Here is a 14,364-nt window from a genome sequence, read left to right as displayed (position 1 = left end):
CCCCCCCCCCCCCAAAAAAAATCTAAATTTTCCTTATACTACCGTGAAAATGTTGTGTACGCAGACATCTTGTACAAGCGGTGTGACTGAGGCCCTTGAATTTTATTATTGGATCCTACGCTCAGTGCAACAAGGAGGCCAAGATGTGTACAAGACCCTCAACCTTTGTCACTCCACCCCTCTACTAGGAACGTATGTGTAAATAATCCTTGTGCTTCTCACTTTTATCAAACCATGTTGTGCTGCCTCCCCCACCAACCTTTACTAGATGTGTCGCCTAAATCCAGCCCTAGGCCTCTGGTGGTGCGCTCTGTGGACCACACTGTGCCACGCACCCCAGCCTCTCATAGTAACGGCATTCATTATCTAAGCCCTACTTCGAGACCTCGCGTGCCATCTGCACTATCGTTCCACGCATTGCCTCTTCAAACCACTGCTTGTCACCCCAAGGTCTCTCTTGCATAGTATGCCATACACTCCTAGGCCCCCTAACATCACCTGCTTCTGAATTGTCCAACAACTCTCTCACGTGACTGTGTTCTGTTGATGTGCTTTCGGTAGAAGCTATACAGTGCTAAGAACCTGTGGAGAAATTTGCAGCAATGGAAGATAAATAAATGCGTTGACTAAGTGACTGCTGCATTGACGTGACACACGTTAGAGGTTCGATTCCCAGCAGGGCTGTCTAAGCCTCTCATCCGGACATGCTGATAAAATGTGTGCCGGTTGTATTTGCTAATAGTAACTCTACAAGTACCTGGGGTTTGTGGTGCGCTTTTATTATTATTGTTCTCGAAATCTTAAACCCTGGCAGTGCTCAGAAGGCCTCAGCAGTGGTGAAGCGGCCGCAGACTTTCCATAGTGATCAGAGAGCAGTGAGGTGGGTTCAGATTCACAGTTTGCTGTCTCTAGCCTATTCGAGGCAGAGAGATATCACGGCGCAGGTTGTTAAGCTGTTTCTTGGAATGTTATTGCATCTGTCTTGCTGTAATAGTTACCACTCCTTTTCTTTACTTCTCAGTGGCGGCTTCATCCATGGGGACACCAGAGCCGTACCCTCAGTCTGGCCTGACTCTGCGTCAGCGCCTGTGCCCCTTTCCCCAGGTCCTGGCACAGGGAGACGATGCCATGCCCCATCTGGACAAGGAGCTGCTGGTTCTACCCGATTGCATGGGCAGCCCTCCCCCGCTACCTCCAGAGTCCGGATGGGATCGGATCCAAGAGCTGTTCAAACACGAGTGAGTATGCATTTGTTTGTAGGCAGTCTGTGAGTGAGCATGTTCCATTGTGCGGCAGCATCAGTATGAGTATGTTACAAACTGACCACAGTCCGTCCACTGACAACCCCCGCGGATGATCTTCCCTCCGAAGCCCCACAATCCCGTACACGTAAATCTGCTGAGAAGAACGCTAAGGGACCAAGTAATTGGCGAGTTCCTTTGCAGCGTAAGATCCTAAGTACGCGTTGGCCTGACCCCGACGGAGAGTGGTCGCCAACGCCTTTACCAGCAAAATCATGGCAAGGAAGGGAGTAGCCAACTTCATGAGTACTTGGGGCTACACCACCACCACCTTCATGACCATCAGTCTGGGTTCATAGCTGCAAGCGGTACCAAAAGTGCCTCAGCTAAATTTACGGAATAGACCCTCCTTTCCTTAGTCATGGGCAGGAAATGTTCTCCTAATGCTAGGCCCCCTCATTAGACAGTTGACCATCTTATACTTTTAGAGCGGTTGAAACATGGTGGGAGCCTATCACACCTGCTCTACGGTAGATCCAATCTAACCCACCAAACATTTCGGTCCTCAGTACTGTCTGTGAGTACCCGTGGTGTAGACTGTCTAGACATTTTTGTAGACTTTGTAGTGAGATTGAACAATTTTACATCGCCTGCATACAATAAACTGGGTAACTTTAAAAAACCTTGACTTGAAGCGTCATCTGAAGATGCAAGGAGAATAGACAGTAAATCATGAATATAAAGAAAAACAATTAAGGTGCAAATAAACATTCTTGTTTCAAACCATTTTTTGTTAACATTTTCGAGAAAAGGCCCTGGTTCCCTCCCAATAGTACCTGACGCCAACCGAGTAACAGTGCAAAGGGCTATAACTAATTGCAAGGAATTATGGGAAACTGCTAAAGTTAATTTTTTTTTTCTCCACAAAATGAATCTAGTTACACAAAAGCTGGAAAAATGTCTGTAAAGGCTGAATAAATCAATTATCCTCTTGTTCTTATGTATTTTACCATAATGGATTGTAATATGGCAATATTATGTAATGTGGAAGTGTTCGCTATAAAACCTCCTTGCTCTATTGGTATTACGTTATTAATAGTTGCCCAGCACTGGAGGGGTTCTAAAATACTTTTGCCAAATATTTTCCCTTCTGCGTCTAAGAGTGTTATTTGTGTAACTAGGAAGACATGAGATCTCTTTTTATTTAACGGTACTACAATGCTGCCGGTCCAGGAGCTTGGATTTTGGCCATGATGGCAACAATAGGCGAAGATCGGGTAAAGAAATAAAGACCAGTGAGTTGCCTCCCTTTTTAGGTCTTGCTTAGACAACTCATGCGCTGCCTTGACAAGACCTTTTGTTTTCCATCAATGGGCTTAGAGCCCACCCTTTGTTACCATTGTTGGCTTCATTGTCACTCTTGTTTGCTTGCTTCTTAAAGGTCATCTGTCACAGGCTTCCTTCCTCTTCTTTTGCTTGTCCCCCCAGAGCATGGACGCATTACTTGTGTCCTTCCTTTGCTCATTGTTTTACTTTTCTCTTTTTTATTTGAGCGCAACTGCCTCTGTTCCCTCAGCGTGCCTTCTCTGTTCATTTGGTTGTCCCCACGATCCCTACCTCCTTCTGTTGGCTTGCCCTATAAAGCACTCCCTCCCTCCTGTTTGTTGTTTGTGTTTGCTTACTCCCACTCGCCTTCCCGGCCTACTTCTCCTCCCTACTTCTATTCACTGTCCCAGTTGGCCTGCCCCCACAAGCCTTTCCTCCGTCCTTCTATTTATTGTCTGTGTTAGTTTTCCGTACTCCCTCCTTCCATTCGTCATCCGTGTTGACTTGCCTCCCATCTGTTGTCCTTCCTTTTGTTGTCTGTTAGCTTGGCCCCACTTGCCTTTTTCTCCCAGCTTCCATTGTCCGGGTTGGCTTGCCAGTCTTCCTTCCATTGTCTGTGTTACCTTGATTATACCCACCCACCCTCTGTGTTGCTCTGCCCCACTGCCCTCTCTTTATTGACCATGTTGCTCTGTGACGCTCTGACTCCTGCCATTGTTCATGTTGACTCCCGCCCCACCATCCCCAACCCCACCCGCCATAACAAAAAAAAAAACGCAATATGACATCGCCGACTGGTTTATGTCGCTTTTTTCCCTGCACTCTCCATTGTCTGTGTTGCCTCCTCTTCCCTCTGTGTTGCTGCCCACCCACCCCCCTCCTGCCAGCAGTAAAAAATAATACTGTATCACGGCAAGCGAGCGCAGCTTAGTTGCGTATTTACATTTTTTTTTTTTTAACTTTGAGCCATGCTGCTCAGAAGCGGCGCTGCTGTATAAAATGGCTAAAACAAAATTGACAAAGCTAATACCTCGTGTAAGCGGAACCTTGTAGCTCTGCCAATGCTTGTTATAACAGTTATGAGGATATCAACAGGTCCCTAAGCCCGAGATGGTCGAGCTTTCAAATCAAATTATTCAGCTTCTTTCACTGAGGTGGCCCATATTCATTTTATAAATTAATTTATTAGAAGAAAAGGAGTTAGACAAGAACATCATAGAGTTATCGAGTGGATTAGAATCATAGAGGTTTGTCAGATAATACACTAACTTCTTTTTTCTAATATGGATTGGATTAGACACCACTTTCGCCAATATTTCCACATTTCTCTGCAATTATGTTCCAATTTCTTTGTGTTTTTTTGGAGCTGCAGCTTCAATAAGGTCAGTCCAAAGACAATCTGCCTGTTGTCTTTTATAGGTATTTTGGTGTCTAGTTTGTCTTATTAGGTTATAATGAGCTTTCTTCTATTTGGGGAGAAGTGTATTAATTGTTTTCTAACATTTATTTTTTATTTTTGAAGAAGTTATGTTTAAGCTGGGTGCCCTTCCTGTGAGATGGCAAAAAGACGTCCGCGATCTCACAAATCCCCCTGGTTCACGGGCCATTTAATCTCTCAGAGGAAAGAAACTGGAGGAAGACCTATGATGTGATCAGTAAAGCTCAATATAGGAACTCCATCATGCTTTATCATGCAGAGATTAAATTGTCTCAACCTGCCTTCTAATCGACCAAAATCGCAAACTCTTCCAATTCCCCTAAAGAGAGTTCTAAGGTTCTCAAAGACCTCACTGAACCTTTGGCAGACAGCCCTCCTTCAGTGGCATTTGTAGCCCTACTTTGGTAGCATCCGTTGAGCATTATGATGAATTGGCTTCTTTCTTTCAGAAGAAAATCATGGACATCCCTGATCTGGTGGACTTTTGTCCCAGTGATTTCCCTACGAGATGCACAAGAGTGTTCTTTTTTGGTCTTTTCTGACCTCACCATGTGCTTGGTAAACGATTTCCTAATCACCATAAAATCCGGTTTGCTCCTGGATCCTGCCCCACTCCATATCCTCCGTCAAGGGACTGATGGTTTTGTCCCTGTATTGACAGCACTAAAAACTTTTCCTTATCCTGAGGACCGTTTCCTCACCAGTGGAAGCATGCGCTTGTCGAGCAACTTTTAAAGAAACCCAACCTAGACCCCTCCAATCTGAGTAATTAATGGCCTATTTCCCTGCTACTTGGAGTCGCAAGGTTGCTAGAAAAACATGCCAACAAAAATCTTTCCGCCTTCCTCGAATATAAGGAACTCCTTCACCCCACTCAGATGGGCTTCCACCCACTACACAGCAATGAAACCGCGCTGTTCGCGGTGGTCGAGGAACTTAGACGGCTCCTGGATCCACAGCCATTACTCTGTTAGACCGCAATGCAGCACCCGATACCGAGGTCCATCTCGCTCTCTTGCAGAGAATTTCTAAAGTCGGTAACGTGGACAGAGCATTCAATGGATCTCCTTCCTAGAGACTTGCACCTTCTAGGTCCAGGATCAGTCCTGTCTCTCTACCAGTCTCCTGTCCTGTTGTGGGGTGCCTCAGGGCTCCTCCCTGAGCCCCACTTTGTTCAATCTCTATCTACATCGCCTTGCTGATATTGTTCAATCCTAGGAGCTGTTGTTGGTCTCTTATGCCAACGACACCCAGTTGGTTATGTCAGTTTGCCCGGACTCTAGCTCAGGCCATCTGTCTCTGACTCCTTGTCTTCAGGAAGTAGCTAGCTGGATGGCTGGTTGCAAATTAAATCTTAATGAAGGCAAAACGGAAGTCGTGCTGTTGGGCAATAATCGCAGCAACTCTGTCCTGAGTCCCCTCCCAGATTGTCTGTGTGAACTGCCCACTCCCAAAAATTGAATCAAGAGCCTTGGGATTTGGCTAGTTTCTGGTCTTACTATGGGCCATCAATCCAAAAAACTGCCAATTGCTACAGCATCCTGAGATTGATGCAGGAGACTTTTAACCTCTTTTCTTTCACTGCCAGAGTCCCTGGTGTTATGGGAGTGCCCTGTTTTTGGGCTCACCCCTCTATTTTGTCAGGAGACTGCAGATTGTGCAGAATGCTGCCGCACTTCTCCTGACCAGCATTCTGAAGCACCAATGGGCCACCAAGGCTCTGAGAGATCTGCACTGGCTTCCAGTGGGACGCCGAATGCAGTTAAAAAATTCTCTGTATAATGCACAGGGCAACTCATAGAAAGGGTTCCTCTTTGTTTAGATCTTTAGCCTCCCCATATCTCCCTGGGAGAGCCCTTAGATCCTCTTCATCCCCCTACTGAAGGACCCCAGGATTCGCAGATCCCCCTGGAGTGGCTGACCCACTTCCTTTCTGGCCCCCAGACTTTGGAACCCTCTACCACTAGAACTTAGTCTCCTCGAGTGTGAACTTCCCCCCTGCAAGGCTCTGAAGATCTGACTTTTTTGCGATTCAATTTCCTCATTGTTTCTATTTTGTTCATCTACAGTGTCTAAGGCAGCGCTATACAAGACCACAAGAATAGAATAGAATTGACGTTGTCTTAAGCTTCAATGTCTTGCGCTTTTGAAGTTTAACTTCTAAAGATACTTTGTGTAATATTCATATTTTTCAAATAGATTTTCATATGCAGTGGTTATGTCATCAAATGCTTTTGGTAACGAGTGGCACACATTTGCTAATTTACTCCAGAGCAACCATTCATTAGATTTCTGTAGAAATACAGTGTCACCCTTCACATTCAAAAGGCTATAACCTTTGGTGACTCACAGGTGAGCCCCAGTTCACGCACAGTGACTCCACAAGATAATATTCTATGGTCTCTAAATGTGTTATCTATAATATTCAGATCAAAAAGTAGACCAAATGCAGAATTTGGAGAAACTACAACATACATTATTGAATTCGCCTAGTGGTTGTAGTTTGTAGGGATATATGTTTCGAGATGGCCATTTATTATAATACATTCATGTTCCCCCAAGATTTTAGGGTTGTTAACCAACATTTATCAGTGCTTGAACTAGAGTAAAATAAAGAGGTGATATTGAAAGCTGCTTCTCCTTATTTTTCTGTGAAAATCTCTAATATTTGATTTGACCCTTTAGCATTAAAATCACCCATTATGAGTATGAAGTGGTATTTTTCAGACTTGATAATTTTAGATATGAAAGCCAGTATTGATTTGATTAAAAAGAGGTTTTATTTAGTCCTGGAGGCATATAAACATTAATCGGGAGGCAAGAATAATCATGTAAACCATCAAATGTTTTTATAATGATTTTCATACATTGAGTTAGATTGGAGGAATGATTGAGGCGATAATAAGTCCATAAGCAATTTGTGGATAATAAGGTTACAATTCCACCGCTAGTGTATTCCATCCTGGAATGTTTGGCTTGACAACTTAGCACATAGTGATTATCTAATTGTAAGTCAGCAATAGACCAAGTTTCTTGCAGCCATATAAAGTCTGCTTTTAAAGAATCTAAAAAACACTATTTTGGGGGATTTGTAGAATATCCTGTCGTATTCCAAGGAAGGACATTTATGCTGGAATGTTAGTTACACTTATAATTAAGAGTTCCGGCAAGCCAATCCAGTGTGTCAAGTCATCCTCAAATATTGAGGTATGTGATTTATCATTTTGCTGCAAGATTGATACAGACTAGGCACCGGGCCTCAGAGAAACTACTATAGCTCTTGACATATGGATCATTTTCTTTAGGAGATTTAGAATTACACTTTTGACTTTTTAATGGAAAGAAAAGAGGCATAACCTCAATTTGTCTGCTAAAAAGAATTAGCAATTTTACAAAAATGAGGTTCATGATTATCTGTGAATCAAAGATTACTCTAGAGCGCCTGCCATAATAGGAATCCAGAATAGTAACAGAGTTAATATCACTGCTTATGACCATTTTAGTGAATTCTAGCACAAAAATATTTTTATCATCAAAAAGAAAAAATAAAGTCTAATTTGTCAGCACGAGAAGTTATATTCTTCAAATGTTGTGGTTTGTGACTTTTAAACGAGATGTGTAGGCAGACAATGTAAATTCTTTTGCATGAGGTTGAACTTCATTCTAAACCATGATTTAGAATCCTTAAAACTCCTATGAGACAACCCGTCTATCGTACAAACCAGAGGATCAGGGGAAACTGATGGATTATTCTTTTGGATTTACTGACTCGAGATGTTATGATATTGTACGATTTGTGGTTGTGAATTAAAATTGTCTAGATCACTTGAATTGCTTTTTGTGATGCAAATTGTATATTTTTTGTACTTTAAAAAAAGAAATGTATTTTACGTTTGTTTATTTTCACTTTTTAACACCCGCCTCCCCCAGCGGAGCAAGGGGGTAAAATTGGTTTCTGGTACTTTCTCTTTTTCCCCCAAAAAATTGGGTTAATAAACCAGAGGAGTAGCAGAAACCTTGCTGAGGGAGAGATAAATGCTATCAGCAGGGACCTCTTTAAAGTTTTCCTAAATTGTATTCCATTTATTTTTTGAGTGACCAATCTGAACCCAGGCATTGCAAGGTCGAGTCCGTGAAAGGAGTTTGACTGATGCATTGAACACCGTAATTCCAGAGACAGTTGTGCTAATTGGAACTGATTTTCCATATTTCAGTCAGTTTTCCAAAAGGGACAAACCATTACTTTAGGTACCAGATTTTGGAGCATTGCTGAAAGAGCATCCAGGATGTAATCACATCTGACTGTTTATAGATTTTTCTAATAGGGCTAAGATAGAGAATAAAATAATTTCTAAATTATGTAAAATTTTAAAGTACTGGACAGACAGAATTACTGGGTAGATTATAGGAAGCCTGTAGATTCATTTCAGGGGTTACTGATATCTCAAGGATAAATGGTGATCCCTGAAGGCTATAAAATCACACGGAAGGACCATCCCAACCGCCCCGGAGAAGGGCCCTTAGGTGGCATCGCCATTGCCCACAAGTCCAACCTCTGCCTGAGCACCAACACCGATGGACCTACAGAGCAGATGGAACACCTCCACTTCAAAATACAGACCAACTCGTCCATCACCCTCCGAGGCACCCTCATCTACAGAACCCCTAGTCCCCACGCACCTTCTACGAGTCAATCACCGACATCATTGCCCTGCAAGCCATTCACCTCTACCGACTTCACCCTGCTGGGGGACATCAACTTTCACCTCGAAAACCTCCAAGACCCCAACTCCGCCTCCCTCCTGGACAACCTCCACAACATCGGACTCAAACAGATCTTACCAGAACCAACGCACTCAGCAGGACACACCCTCGACCCCATCTTCACAGCAGGAAACTACATCACCTTCAGCCACACCCCCCAAACCCCCATGGCCAGACCATTGTTGCATTCAATTCACCTTCAAAACCAACACCATCCCGCAAATGTCCTCACCTGCTCCAGCGCAGGAACTGGAACAAGATCCCTGACGACCAGCTCACTGCCTCCCTCAGCCGGTCCGCACCCAACGCTACAGGTAATGACCCAACCATTGCCGCCCATACCCTACACAAATGGATCACCGAGTGCGCCAACACCATCGCCCCCCTCAAGACAACCTCCAACCCCCATGCCAAGAAAGCCTGCTGGTTTTTCACCGAACTCCGAGAATCTAGACGAACCTGGAGATGCCTCGAAAAGCTAGGGAGGAACTCCAAAACAACAGCAGACCTCGGCCGCTTCAAAGCAGCCACCACAGCCCACCACAAACTTATCAGATAGTCAAGGAAGAAAGCACTACTGGACAGAATCTCCACCCATGCACACAACAGCAAGGAACTTTTTGGCATCATCAAAGAGTTTGCCAAACCTAATAGCGCACCATTACCGACATCCCATTCTTCCAGGGCCTCTGTGACAAACTCAGCGCCTTCTTCCATCTCAAAATCAAGACCATGTACTACCACTTCGACAACAACCCCCATGCAGAACCCACACCCGCCACCCGCCACCTCCCACAACTCACAGCTGATCCTTGACAGCTGGACCACCCTCTGCATTAAAGACACCCTGAAGACTATGAAGTCAACCCACTCCGGAGCCCCCACAGGCCCCAACCACATCTACCACAGAGCCGCAGACGACATCGCCCCGTGCTTCAACGAATCATCAACCGCTCCTTTGAGACCGCCTCATTCCCCGATGAGTTGAAACACACCAAGATCAACACCCTCATGAAAAAATCCTCAGCGGACCCCACCAACCTGAAGAACTACAGAACGAGGTCCTTACTCCCATACCTGGCAAAAGTAATGGAAAAAGCCGTCAACAGTCAACTCTCCTCCTTCATAGAAGTAAACAACATCCTCAACTCCTCCAAATCAGGCTTCAGGAAGAACCACAGCACCGAAACCGTCCTTCTCGCCGTGACAGACGACATCCTCTCCCTTCTCGACAGAGGAGAGACTACGGCCCTCATCCTCCTGGACCTCTCCGTGGCCTTCGACTCAGTCTTTCATCGTACCCTAGCATGAAGAATCCACGACCCGGGAATCTGAGTTAAGGCCCTCGACTAGATCCACTCATTCCTCTCTGACAGAACGCAATGGGTCAGGCTCCCCCTTTCCTCTCGGGACCCACATTGACCACCTGCGGAGTCCCCCAAGGATCCTTCATCAGCCCGACCCCGTGCAACGTCTAGATGGCACCGCTCGCATCCATCGTCGCAACACACGGACTCAACATCGTATTGTAAGCAGACGACACCCAACTCATCCTCTCCCTAGTCAACGAACCCAACATCTCCAAACACAACTTCTAAGAAGGAATGGCAGCAGTTGCCAAGTGGATGAAGAACAGCTGCCTACTACTCAACGCAGTAAACAAAGAAGTACTCATCAAGGGCCAATACCCCGAAGCCTGTATCGACAACTGGTGGCTTCCTGCCCTCGAGAAATCACCCTTCCACATGGATCACGCACGCAACCTCGGAATCATCTTGGACTCTGAACTAAAAATGGACTGCCAGATCAACACTCTCACCTCCTCCTGCTACCACTCCCTCCGCCTCCTTCGAAAGACCTTCAACTGGATTCCCCTTGAACACAGGAAAACAGTCACCCACGCCCTCATCAGCAGCAGACTGGACTACGGCACCACACTCTATGCCGAGATCAACAAGAACCTCACCCGCAAACTCCAGAACGCTGCCGCCAGACTAGTCCTCAACTTACCGCGCCATTGCCACATCACCCAACACCTACAGACACTACACTGGCTACCCGCCGAGAAGAGAATCACTTTTAAGCTCCTCAACCACGCTCACAAAGCCCTCCATAACACCGGACCAGCCTACATGAACCCCAAAGATCCCTCTGCTCGGCCCAGCTCTCTCTTGCGACGGAACCCCACATTAAGAAGACCAGAACAGGGTAAAGCTCCTTCTTCCTCCTCTGGGCCAATGCATGGAACTCTCACTCACCAAGTTCCTGAAGGGCCTCAAGATCTGGCTCTGCACCGATGCACCGTAACATCCTGGAGACTCGTGCACCTTCCCCCCACCTTTCTCCCCCCACCCTCCCCAGCGCCTTGAGACCCTTTTCGGGTGAGTAGTGCGCTTTACAAACCCCTGATTGATTGATTGATTTAATGCTTGACATGCTACTAAATAGGTTTATTGTGTCGATTTAAACTTTATTGGGGGTAGCGCAAGGAAAGATGGGCACAGAGCACTCAATGCAATCTTATTATCCACAAATTACTTATGGTCTTGTTATAGCTACCACCAATGGCTCTGATTCATTACTAAGTCCTTGAGGACTGGTTGCCGAAGATGATTTCAGACATGACAACATAAAAGGTCACCATCATTCGTTTGAATTGTATTTATCTTGACTTCCTTTTGCAGAGTTGAGTCAACTTTCCATTTCCATCATCAATTTTAGAGAAAAAGGCAGGAATATATGCCACGCCTGTAAGAGTTCCAAGATATCAAGATTTGGTGTTCAGTTGTTTTTACAGGACCTCCTTGCGATTCCGCTCCCTTATCTAAGTTTTCCCACAGTCATGATTTATAAACAAAAGGTAAAGAATACAGGATCAATACTTGATACTTACCCCATCCCTTTGTGTGGATTTGCAATCTCTGCCCCCACCAACATACAGCAATAGAGTATCTCAACGGAAAAAACAGGGTTTCATGTCTTTTAAAATAGTTTAATCCAACAGCAAAGGGTCAGTGAGTGCAAAACGTTTATGGGATAATGTAGACTGGGTGTGTTAGTCAGACTCTCTTTCCTCATGCACAGTTGCAGCTGCGCCTTGGCCTGGCTTCCCGGAGGAGTGAAGCACCGTAGCCAGAGACGAGGAGCAAACTGAACTCAATCCTGCCCAAAGTGCACTTTTATTACACATTTTCTGGCCCTTATAGATGGTAGCAGCGGTTGCGCCTTTTACCTGTCTTACCACTCCATTCTGCACTTGTCCTGTGGCCCTGCAAGCTATGCTCCAACCACAGGCATTGGCAGACAAATTGCGGCGCCAAAAATAAGACAACACGTTGCAGAAAAGGCGGAAGGGGCCAACCGGCTCAATGAAACCAAGAGCATCAAGAATAATAGATTGACAGGCGACAGATCAAAATAAAAGAAAATGTCAAGTCTAGATCAAATCAGCTAGTAGTCGGCCAAAAAGACCCTGCTACACGATTCTCCTGATCTCCAGGCCTTGTTTTATATTGGATAATGGACTGCATGCCTGACTTAACTGTCGATACTGGCTCTTCTTGTATTTTAGATTGTTGTCTACACTGTCTATGACTGGGACATTTTGGAAAAGTTTTCGCATGTATTATGATACTATTATGAAGTCTGTGAGACTAACCCACTTCTCACATCGACCTCTATCTCTTTGTGGTGGTGGTTGGTGATCCGTGCAGTAATACAGATGACCTAAAAAATGTATTCTGTTTTTTTACGCATATGAAATATGGTGCCATCATTCTCACGCGTGTACCTTCTTTTTTCTGCACTCTTTTGGTCTGCATTGGATTTTAACTCACTAAGATTACCTTTGCCCTCCACAAATCCACTATTATGCTGCTGGCTGTATCACATGGTGAGGGTTTTTGATAGATACCCATTTGGGTATGCCCTCACTATCTTAACATGTATAATGCCTATGTAATATGCTTTTGCAGCCTTGAAAATGTCTGGGGTGACAAAACACATGTTGGCTGCAGTATTTTGGATCTCTATACCTGTGACTGTCATTTTGAAGTAAAAGAAGCACACAAAACGTCAGTGGATTGGATTGATGTTTTACGAGTTGGACTTTGAAATTACACAGATTAGTGTGTGCTTATTTGCTTGCTTTCTTGTTCTGCAGTAAGAATGGCAGCGAACATGCAGCATAGCAACCATAGAGGGCAGTCATAAGTGTGGGACATTAGAAGCATCTAATCTTATTAGGGTAGGGAGGGCAGGAGGGATTTATTGGAGAGGAGACCTACCAGCTTACGTCTAAAACAGAGGGGACTTTGTTCAGCCCAAGGGGTTTTGTGTAGACCATTCCAATGTTTGGCAGCCAAGACGGAGAAGGTCGTATCTTTGAGAGAGAAAGTACACTCTCTTAGCAGATCAAAAAGACAAATACTGACTGAACTGCACACATGGGCGGGCCAAGGGAAGAGAACATTTGGATGCCAGAAGTGGAGTTTTGGCATGGATGGCTTTAAGCATTAAGGCATAGCTTTAAAGTTGAATCTGGAATGGATCAACTGCCAATGAAGAGATCTGAGGATAGGGGTACTTCTGGTTATACATCTTAGTACCCTGGCAGCTAGGTTCTTAAAGAGCTGCAGGCAGTGAAGAACTTTTACAGAAGCTACCAAACAGACTTGAGTTGGTACAATCCAGTCTTGATTGCATTTAATGCACTTATGACTTTACGATACAGTTATCCTTGATGACTGGCAGAATAATTTTTAGGATCTTCAGGTGACTTATTCAGGATTGGGTCGCTCTGGAGTCTTGGGTGTCCAATGTAAGGTTATCATCTAATGAGACCTCCAAGCTGAAAACCAGTTTAGCTGAAGTAGGGGAAGGGTCCTGGACTTTGGTGCACTAGGAGACCTCCCACTCTGTTTTGACTGCTGGGACCAGTAGAAAAAATCCACCTCTTGACTAGCGTTAGTGGCAGGAAGTTGATGGGCATCCCCCCGGGCACAATGCTCAGAGCTTTGGACAGAGGACTGCATTGCTGACCTGGTTTGAGAGTATTGGGGCGGCAAAGGAGCCCAACAAAATGCTGGGTGTCATCTGTGTATAAATAAGAGAATCCCTTCCTGGTGGAGTAGACAGGCAAGAGGTTGAAAATAATTAATGCAAAGAAAGGGGGATAGAATAGACCCTTGAGATACCATGTGGAAGAGTTTTCGTATCTGAGCAAAATGGTGTAATGCGACTGCGAGGGACCTTCTATTAGTATGGATTTGATCCACTCGGGTGCTGCCCTCCTGAAGCCTCCTCTTTGTAGAGTGTCGAACAGGAGCTCATGGGCGATGGTATCAAAGGCTGCCAACAGGTCTAAATGGATCAACATCCCTGCCCACCCGAATCTTCTGCACTCCTCAGATTGTAAGGAGGAGAGAGCACTGCAATTCAGGGCTGTATTTTTTTTTTATAACTCTGTTTATTTAACTGACTGAAACAGTGGTCATGACATACAATTCTGTACATTATAACTTACAGTTGCATCCGTTCGTCACAGGTGTCAGTGCAAAGCTCGTTTCTTTAGCGGGTATAGGTAACATATATGCA

The 14,364-nt window shown here is 44.9% G+C and overlaps 1 protein-coding gene across 1 annotated transcript in view; it reads left to right on the top strand.

The window, feature by feature from the left end:
* The window catches only part of TIMMDC1 (translocase of inner mitochondrial membrane domain containing 1), a 97,750-nt gene that overhangs the window by 19,685 nt on the left and 63,701 nt on the right, over positions 1-14,364 (top strand). Inside the window, exon 2 of the mRNA XM_085620729.1 lies at positions 1,022-1,238. Coding sequence (XP_085476855.1) covers positions 1,036-1,238 — 203 coding nt within the window. The 5' untranslated portion in view covers positions 1,022-1,035. The remainder of the gene's footprint in view (positions 1-1,021; positions 1,239-14,364) is intronic.

This window comes from Triturus cristatus, chromosome 8, assembly GCF_964204655.1.
Source record: "Triturus cristatus chromosome 8, aTriCri1.1, whole genome shotgun sequence".
In the NCBI taxonomy this organism is placed as follows: Eukaryota; Metazoa; Chordata; class Amphibia; order Caudata; family Salamandridae; genus Triturus; species Triturus cristatus.
The sequence above is the reverse complement of the archived record's forward strand: the minus strand, read 5'-3'. Positions and strand labels throughout refer to the sequence as shown.